Source organism: Apteryx rowi, unplaced genomic scaffold (assembly GCF_003343035.1).
Source record: "Apteryx rowi isolate R43461 unplaced genomic scaffold, aptRow1 scaffold_660, whole genome shotgun sequence".
Lineage (NCBI taxonomy): Eukaryota > Metazoa > Chordata > Aves > Apterygiformes > Apterygidae > Apteryx > Apteryx rowi.
The window spans coordinates 244,782-254,010 of NW_020450939.1; the positions used below are offsets into that span (position 1 = coordinate 244,782).

The 9,229-nt window shown below is 43.3% G+C and overlaps 1 protein-coding gene across 2 annotated transcripts in view; it reads right to left on the reverse strand.

Annotated features, from left to right (window-relative positions):
• RAB6A (RAB6A, member RAS oncogene family) overlaps positions 1-9,179 on the reverse strand; it is a 56,245-nt gene extending 47,066 nt beyond the window's left edge. The window contains exon 1 of one of the 2 annotated variants that reach the window (XM_026085150.1): positions 8,963-9,179. In XM_026085150.1, coding sequence (XP_025940935.1) covers positions 8,963-9,032 — 70 coding nt within the window. In that variant the 5' untranslated portion in view covers positions 9,033-9,179. The remainder of the gene's footprint in view (positions 1-8,962) is intronic. The other variant, XM_026085149.1, reaches the window with a different exon arrangement.
• Positions 9,180-9,229: the final 50 nt, after the last annotated feature.

A 9,229-nucleotide genomic window follows, 5' to 3' on the forward strand; every position in this document is an offset into this window, starting at 1 on the left:
TCTGCAGTTTAATGATTTGGGGAAACCCTAACTGTACACTAGAGAAGTAAATCCCTCTTGTAATTTTAAGTAAAATTGTAGAATCCCTAAGACCAAGACTGTCTTCACTGTAAATTACCTGCTGCAGAGTAACCAGTCAAAGTCCACAGATATGAATAAAAACCAGATGCAACCTACCAGCCCTCTGCATTCAGAGAGAGAGAGGAAAATATTTTTTTAAGGAGCAAACCAGACAACAATTACAAGACTGAGGCTTTCACTGAAAAAAGCTTTTTCAGGTCTGCTATTACACTATAGCATCCAAAGAAAGAGGCAAATCTCACAGGACGCAAGCCTATGATCTGCATACTGTTTACACAGTTTCAGAAAAAAAATTATCCCCTTCTCCAAATCACACTGAGGTTTAACAGCAACTAAAAATAAAAACAGTGGGAAAGAACTATGGTCACAAAGTAAAACATACAATATTGGATAAAAACCACTAGGATGACTGCCTAACAAGAGAGGCAAAAATGTAACTGAACTAGAATAAAAATACTGTAAGAAAGTTGGAAGAACTGAAAGAACAGGAACATAATTAAGAAGCAAAATACATAAAGGACTGATATTAAAACACAGCTTGGAAAGCTGAGAAGGCATTACAAGAACCTGAACCAACGGGTGGGTCTGGAAATGAGAGGCTGGAAGAGACCTGCCCTGTGAAAAACTCTTTGTAAGGCATTTCTGAGGTCAAGAAGAAAGGCAAAATGAAAGCCTAGAATTCATTTGAGATCTTATGCCAAATTCGAGTTTTCTTCAGCCATTTTAATGAGCCCCTCCCACTGCATTCACCTGCTAGGCTGAAAGGTTCTCCCATAACAGTCCAAGCAAGCAGCAGCAGCTCAGCTTTAATAAAGCCATCCTAGAGGCTCTCCAAGCGTTCACATAGGCCTGAGGGATTTTCAGCCATTTTGAGGAAACCAAGGACACAACATTCAAAAACTGCTTTAGCAGCAAACGCATCCACCTGAAACCAGAAAGAACAAAACAGGTAATGCAGAAAAGGCAACAAAGGAGGACCTGTCTACTGTGCTCTACTAAAGTCAGGAAAGGGTCAGAATTTCCTCTGAAAGAGGAGATGCTGCAGCGCAGTATTTCACTGCCAATTAATTCTGTCACACATGAAAGTTAAACCCTGTTCATCTACTCAATACCGACTGCACCCATCAGGCAACAATACCTGCGGATTCAGTTGCTTTTCTAAGAGAAAGCATTCTCCATTTACCTGCATTTCTAATAGAATGCCCTCTACCCTGGTTCTGAGCTCATGCTGCTCTCACCAAGATTTATTGATCTCTGTGCGCACGCTATGCTTTTGCTCTCAGCACTTACAATAAATTTTGTTCTCTCCATTTCCTCTACCACCTCAGACATCCACGGGATGATTCAATCACCCATCTAGTTCAGATTCCTCTGCTAAATGTTCCTTCTGTCAGGTCATTAAAAAAAAAAATCCTCCCATCGCTGACAAGTAGGGTTTCTCATGGCCATTTCTGCACTGGCAGAAGAGGACAGGGCCAGTAACGAGCAAACATTTTCTGCTTCTAGAGAACGCAACAGCTTCATTAAAACAAATGAAGTGCCTAGCCCTACAAGCTGCAGAGAAACACTTCTGTGCCCAGATTAATGCGATGCTGCCTGTCCATTTCTACGCAGACAGCTTTAGGGCCTCTGCAGGCCGGAGCTCTCTGGGCCTGTTAACAGGATTTCACTGTCCTCAATCTCAGCAGCAGCTACTCAGACCCCCCACCCACCACCACCATGCTCCTCATCCCCAGCAGCCCTGGCTTGGGGCTTTGCCAGGGAGACTTCACCCTCTCCAGCCCCGCTCCTGGCAGCCACTCTTCTATTCGGATTTAATTTCCCTTCCTTTTGCGTTTCCCCATATCAAGAACATTAAGAAAATGAATTAGTTCTAACTCAAACCTAGACAGAGGCAAGTACAGGAAGCATAACAGGAAGCATTTAGAGGAATGGAATAAACTAGCCTCCACGTTAATTACAGAAATGTTGGAGTGGGTTTTCTTGCTGTACCAATCGCTGGTTGCACTCCTGGAAGGAAATCATTAAATAATGTCACTCAGCAAGATTTAAAAAAAAAGAATACTATTTATATGGTTACAAACATTAACAAACACTGAAGTGGTCAGAATAAGTTTCAAGACACAAGGTAAAGTAAGTGAAACTTGAAAACATTTTCTCAATAGCAGGTTTCTTGCACCTTCCACTGACACAGCTGGTTCGGCCATGTCTGAAGTCAAAATGCCTAGCTGCTCATCAGCACACTCCAATATTTCCTCCAGACTCTTTCAGTTCTGGGGAAATATGTTTTAGATTTAATCCAAAGACGTAATTCTGTGTGTTGATGACTCCTACACATGTCTGGATCAGAGAACACTACGAGCCTGCAAATCTCAGAATAGCTATGTCGCATCTCCAGGGGATACTGGCATGCAGTCAAGCAATGGAAACTCTTAAAAGTATGCCCCAACTTTGTGCATTAAAATGGAAGCAACTACCACAAGCATAAAATAACAGGGTGAATCCGTGTGCGGCTGCACCTCAGTAGGTATCCGAGATCTACAAAGGAGCCAAGATCAATTGGGATGACCAAACACTTGCAGAGTTACCTTGCAGACTCTGGTGCAGCACAGCAACTGGCATTTCCAGCTCTGGTATTTGTGATGGGATTAAGAAGTTACAGTATGGACAAAAACATCCTAACAGAAGGAAAGGGATTTGGGGGCACACAGTCTTTTTACCCAGTCCTCATCACAATCGAGTGTCTCAAGGATGGCGTGTTTGGCTTTGCAGAAATACTTTAAAGCTCAAACTTTGTAATATAAATAGCGTATTCCTCAGCTTCCCTCATGCACAGGGCGGCTAAACCAATTAACATGGCACTGGGTATACTAGAGGTTCAAGAAGTCTTTTCAAAGCCTAAAGCTGACTAGAAAACCATGCACCAGCATTCTGGCAACACCGACTCAGCTTACAGCAGTCCAGAAGAAGGAGCGTGCTAACCAGGAATGATAAAGGAAAGTCACACCCTTGTTCTAAAAAGTTAAATGAAAGAGATGCCACGGCTGTGCTGCAGAGCTGAATAATCTGAAAATTAAACTGTGCGACAGAGTCAACTCGAGGCAACTCCAAGTCAGCATGGTAGCCAGAAGCAAGCAAGGGGCTCAAGAACGCGGTGGCCCACAAAGAGCAGGTCCACCTAGCGAAAGGTAAGCGTTAATAGCAGGCTTTCCAATCATATCACATTGTACGTGGCATCAGAAGTGGGAAGAAGACATAGGTTTTCTACTTAAATCACCAATTTTGATACTGCTTTGCGTTTAGAGTTGGTTATTTTCTTCAGTCAGTATTTACTCGCTGACAACTAATGACAAGTGATTTTCATCTCAAAAGGATCTCCGTCATTCAGTGTGGCCTTTGCACCAAGTTCAGTATTTTTTAAGTATAACATATATACACCCATACACACAAATTTACTGAACCATTAGTAAGTTCACAGAGGTGAAAAGCATTTGTTTCATAAAGTATTTGCTTCCCAGACTAATATTTTTTTCTTTGTGACGCACTAAGCTGCAATTGGTAAGAGCTGAATTTAACTGAAATGCACAAAAAAATTATTTCAGCTAACATATTTAGTCTGTCAAATTCTAAATACAAAATAAAATAGCTGATATAAAGTAACTGATTTGATTGTTTGCTCTCACTGGGCCCTTCAATATATTAGAGCTAGAAGAGGTTGTTTTATGCTGAGGGGAAAAAGAAAGAATCCATTTAGCATCTCACCCTTGTGTAAGCTTAGTAAATAAATGAAGAAGAGAGACCTGAAAATTTCTAGTTTCACTCCCAGTCCATATTTTGACTGCTGTTCATCTGCTGAGGCACACACCTTTTTTTGTTTAGACTACTTCCATAAATAATTTATACTAGTGTGTCCAACTTGTAATCATTTTGATTACATCAGCTCACTTTCAAAATAGTGTTTTAATTTATATTATATATATATTTATATTTTTATATCCTGTTTCATACCAGAACTCTCTCAGAAGCGTTCTTCTGTCACAAGCTAACTTTTCTTGCAGGGTACAGAACTCACAGGCGAGTTTTGGAGGTTGTCTTGAAAAAAATATTACGGTGTTCACGTCAAGACAGAGAATCTTTGATTTCTTCTGAGACGTATTTCAAACCATTGAGAGTTTCTGATTGCTTTCTTGGTTTGGTTGTGGTTTGTTGTTTTTGTTTTGTTTTAATCAGTAGCATATTAGCTCAGGTCTTTAAAGGCAAGCAGGAAGGAAGTTACTTGCCTTCATTACAAAATGCTTATAGAAGATACTTTTCATGGTCAGAGGTCCAGAAGAATGGCTGACAACTGCAAGCTCTCTGACAATTTCCCACTGCTAGATCTTCTGCTCAGGCCAACCTCAGATGAGGTTCTTCACCTTTGTTTCTTTATTAGCTGCAAAGTATTGGGCAGCAGCTCCACAGAGCCTGCATCATGGGCTAAGAAAGCGCCAAGTATCACCAAACTCCCCAACAGCTGCAGATATAAAATCTATTATTTTTATCAAGGGGTAGGACAATCATTTCCTTCCTTATAAGTTCACAAATTATTTCTCATAGACGCAGACTGAAAAAACTACAGAAGTGCAGACAGGTACAGCTATTTTTCCTCTGTAAAAAAAGATCCATCTCCTTCAGAAGCTTCCACAAATAGATAAATATCAAAAGGCACTATGAAAGCAGGCCTCACAAAGCATTTAAGTCCTTTTCTCCAAGTCTGGCTCTTCTTCGAGACATTGTTGGAAAGGCTATTTCAGAGATGGGGAAGAGAAAGAACAGGGACAATATGCCAGAAGTGCCCAGGCAAATGAGGCTAGCGACCCATGTAAAAAATACATATAGTATAAACCCAAATATCTAGAGTCCCAATCACTCAGTCAATATACTCCTGTTAGTGAACCTTCCATGAAGAGGAAAAAGAAAATAAAAAGACCCACAGGAAAACCACAGCACTAGGAAATTCACAGGAGGGAAGAGGGCAAGATTTTACTCACTGGTGGGACAAGTTCACACCTCTCTGCAGCCTGTAAACCAGATGAAACTCTTCTTTTTAAAGACTCAAGTTACATGGGGATGGCAGTCTCCACAGATAGCGGCTGAACTGTGATGAGTGTTATGCCAGCTTCTCACACGCAAACCACCTGCAGTTCTCCAGTTATCTAATAAGACACATCATACTACTCAGCTGTGTCTGTACCAACCCTGTTATGCAACACCACAGTTCGTTAGAGGTTTCTAAACAGTTACATGCTACAAGTTATTATGTTGTACTTATGCCAGCATTTTCAATTACTAAAATCCTGATTCCTGATAAAAACCTCTAATTGGTTATCCTTTCTTTAGATCATCTTATACAATGCAGAAATGATTGTAGTGAGATACGACAGGGACTTATTCTGCTTTCTGTATATATTAATGCCCTTCAGAGTTCCTCTCCAATACAGCCTGCAGCAGGAACCCACATGATGAAAGAATGTTTCCATTACTGCGCCCCAGCATTCAGTTCTGCCCAGGCAAACGTAAATTGACATATAAAGAGCAGAAGATGTTCATATGCAAGACAAAACTAAAGATGTTGCTAAATATTTGGGGGGTATATAGCATATTTATTGTAAGCAACCTTAGTAGAGGTGATGTATACACTAACTGATGTGACCCAGAAACCAGAATTTATTACTTAATGCATTAGGACTCATGAAAGTCACCTGACAAAACAAGATCAAAGGCAGTAAGCAGCATACATTTTTTTTTTCCTACAGTAGCTATATCTAATCCCTCAGCACAGAGCTCTGCCTTTTCAGTAAAGATTTGCCTTTTCAGTAAAGATTAACATATTTAAAACTACTAAACTCTGTATAATCTCCAATCATTGGGAAAAGTAATTCAATTAAGACAAGCACTGGTTAAGTTTCCTTCTCTCTAGTCACCCAATGCTATATCCTTGTGCTGCAAGTAAGGAAAAAAAGAGCTAGAAAAAGAAAGAGGAGCTTCTTTTCAGCTGGACACGGATTATATTGCAGGCTGGTGATGAATCCACAGTACACGCGGCAAGTATCCAAGCTTTGCCGATCCAGTTTGGGTGGGGAGGGCCGCGGGGGACAAAGACCATATTGCTACCGAGAAGCAATGACTTGCAGTAAATCCTGAAAGAAGCTGCAAGTGACCTTATGTCGTTTAGCCAACACGCAGCCCCGGCTGATCAGCGCCGGCAGGACTCTGCTGAGCAGAACTGCAGCAGTGTGTCAGCTTTCTTTCCATGGCACCGACCGCTCGAGGAGCTGGCGCAATAAGAGCATAAAAGGCAGACAATGTAAGTAACAGGCACTGGAGGCAGGAAGATTCTGGAGGTCAGGGAACAAGGGAAGGGAAGGGTGGTGGTTTTTTTTTTTCCTTTAAAGAAACATCAGCAGCTTAATGCATAAGAGAACCAGCAGCTAATGACGAACAGCATCACCAGGCAGAATCACTGCAGTCCAGGTAAACACGTCTAGGTATACGGCACTGAACTACCACAATATGGCTGAGGACACCAGCAAAAATTACAGGCTGCACCCACTGCACAATTTTGGTTTCAGGTAAGGTTACAAGAAGGAAATGTCTAGAAATGCTTCCAGATCTTTCACAGCAAGATATCACCTTTGATCAAACAACTGCATCTAAAGGCTCTAAAGCCTGCACAGTAAATGAACTCCAGGTAAGAATCTCTTAACCGTAACGTACACATTTATTGAAGAGACTGTATACAATCAGCACAGAGGTCTGATACTAGGTGGCTTTGGTCGCTGATCCACCTAATCAGCGTTGCACCCCTTTATAACATTTCATTTGCCATTCTGAAGTGCCCGAATGAAATAAACAGAAGCATCCTATATCCCTAGAAACAGCAGTAGGATATCTTTAATTATGGCCTTCCAGCAGGGCAGACAACCTTTCAGCTAAACAGGAAGTAAATGCAGTAATTCAGTGCAACAGTTGTATAAAGAGACATTTGATTTACAAAAGCTATAAGAACTTTTTTATTTCTACGTTTCCCTTCATCTTCAAAAACAAGGACGACAACGGGAGCTACGTGTAAGCAAACCCCCTTAGACCTCCCCTGCAGAACGCAAGGTGCTTCCATATTATCCCCATTATGTGGAAGAACATTATTAGGACATTCATTCTTTCAGCAGCCATATGTAATGGGAGCTATTAACACAGTAAAAATATAAATAAATAAAATACACAGAATTATATCAAGAGACACGATGCGAATTCAGAGAAAGCTGTTTCTCCAGCAAATACGAGAATCRTCTGGGAGCTGCGCTGGAGCGTGCCTGCGCTGCAGCACCTGTAGGCTGCGCGGACATGCGGGGCTCTCCGTCGCGCTCGGCATAGCCGTGTTAGCCCTGAGTCCGGTGTGGACCAGCTGCCGAGCGATCGCCCCCGATCCAGACAAAGGCAGGGCTGAAACCCGCACCGCAGCTGCCAGCACTACCTAGTTCACCACCAGCCCGAATACAGCAATAAGCCACAGTCACAACAGTGGCACTGTTACGTATATTTAGTTAGGAGTATTTTGCTACGCTATACCCCTCAAACCCCTTCTCTCCTCCGCAGATTTGAAGCTATCGATGGGAATCATTTATAATCATAGATGATTAGCTGGGGGGGGGGGGTGTCAAGATTAGAGGAAGCAGATATCAGCTGATATGTCTGCCAGACTAGATAGACAAGAAATTCATGTGTAAACTAAGCTGCTGTGATTTAAGATCTGCACTTAGATGCCTCCCATGGAGGCATCCTAAAAGCTTCAGGAAATCAAAGCTCAGAAATGCAGGAAAACAAGCAAAGCATTTTGCAAACGCACAGGCGACGTTCTAGATTCGTCTTGTCAAATAATACCTTGAAGAAAACCAGCATTTTTCACACATGACCCTCTTCCAAAATCCTCATAAAATGGCTGGCCAAACAGCACCTCACCAAGTAGATCAGGTGACTTAGCTGAGAAGAAATGCCCAAGTTGAACTCGTGGCTCCCCGCATCCCTAACATCGGAGGGGCTCCAACACAAAAAAGGGGATGAGAAGAACAGACTAAAGGGAACCACCAACATACAGGTAAATACATTTTAATAGCAGTCTTACCACCAAGCTCACCTACGCTTAACTGAAGAAACACCACTATATAAGTCACCGGGGGGGGGGTGGAGTATTTCATCAGCTCCTACCACATAGAGAGCAAAGGTGGCTGAGGGAGCAAACACCCCACCCTGAGACAGAGAATATTTTGCTCCTTCTCATTATATCAAAGATTCTTCAATATTTGACCAGGATGACAAAGCATCCTATTTTTCAGAAAAAAAACCCACTCCCCCCAAAAWGTAAGATTCAGATTCAACACTGCAGACAGAGGCCTTCCGTTTAGGAAAGAGCTGACATCCCGATTTCTCAGGGTGTTGTTTTGGGGTTGGCTGGTTTTTTTTTTTTCCCCCTTCCCCTCCCAGCAAAGAAAGGGGAAGAAAAATCTCATTTGCTACATTAAATATCCGGAGCGCTTGATCCGCCGTGCCGAGACGTAACTCCCTTTTCAAAAGCAAATAAATAAATAAATACACAGAAAAGAAATACTATATTGAAGCAGGAGATATCAGGGATTGATACTCCCTTCCCCAGCAAAGCCTGAAGCGCTCGGGCTAAATGAATCAGCAACTGCTTCGAGAGATGGGGCTGCCCGGGGGCTTAATAAAAATAAAAATAAAATAAAATAATGAATAAATAAAACGCAGACGGCGGGGGAAGGGGGGGGGGGAGCCTTGCCGCCGCCTGTGTGAGGGGACGCCGGGCCGGGCCGGGCCGGTGACTCACCGCTCTGCTCGCCCAGAAACACCAGCTTGAATTTCCGCAGCGGGTTGCCGAAGTCCCCGCCCGCCGACATGATGGAGGAGCCGCCGCCGCTCCGCGCTCGCTCCGCTCCCCGCGGCGGCACCCGCGACCGCTCTCACTCGCTCGCTGAGCTCCTTTTCCCTCCCCCCTCGTCGGTGAAGGCGGCGGCGGGAGGCGAGGCGAGGCCGGGCGCGGCGAGGCGCAGGCGGCGGAGCCGGCTCGGCCGAGGCGCGGTCGCGTAACGGCGGC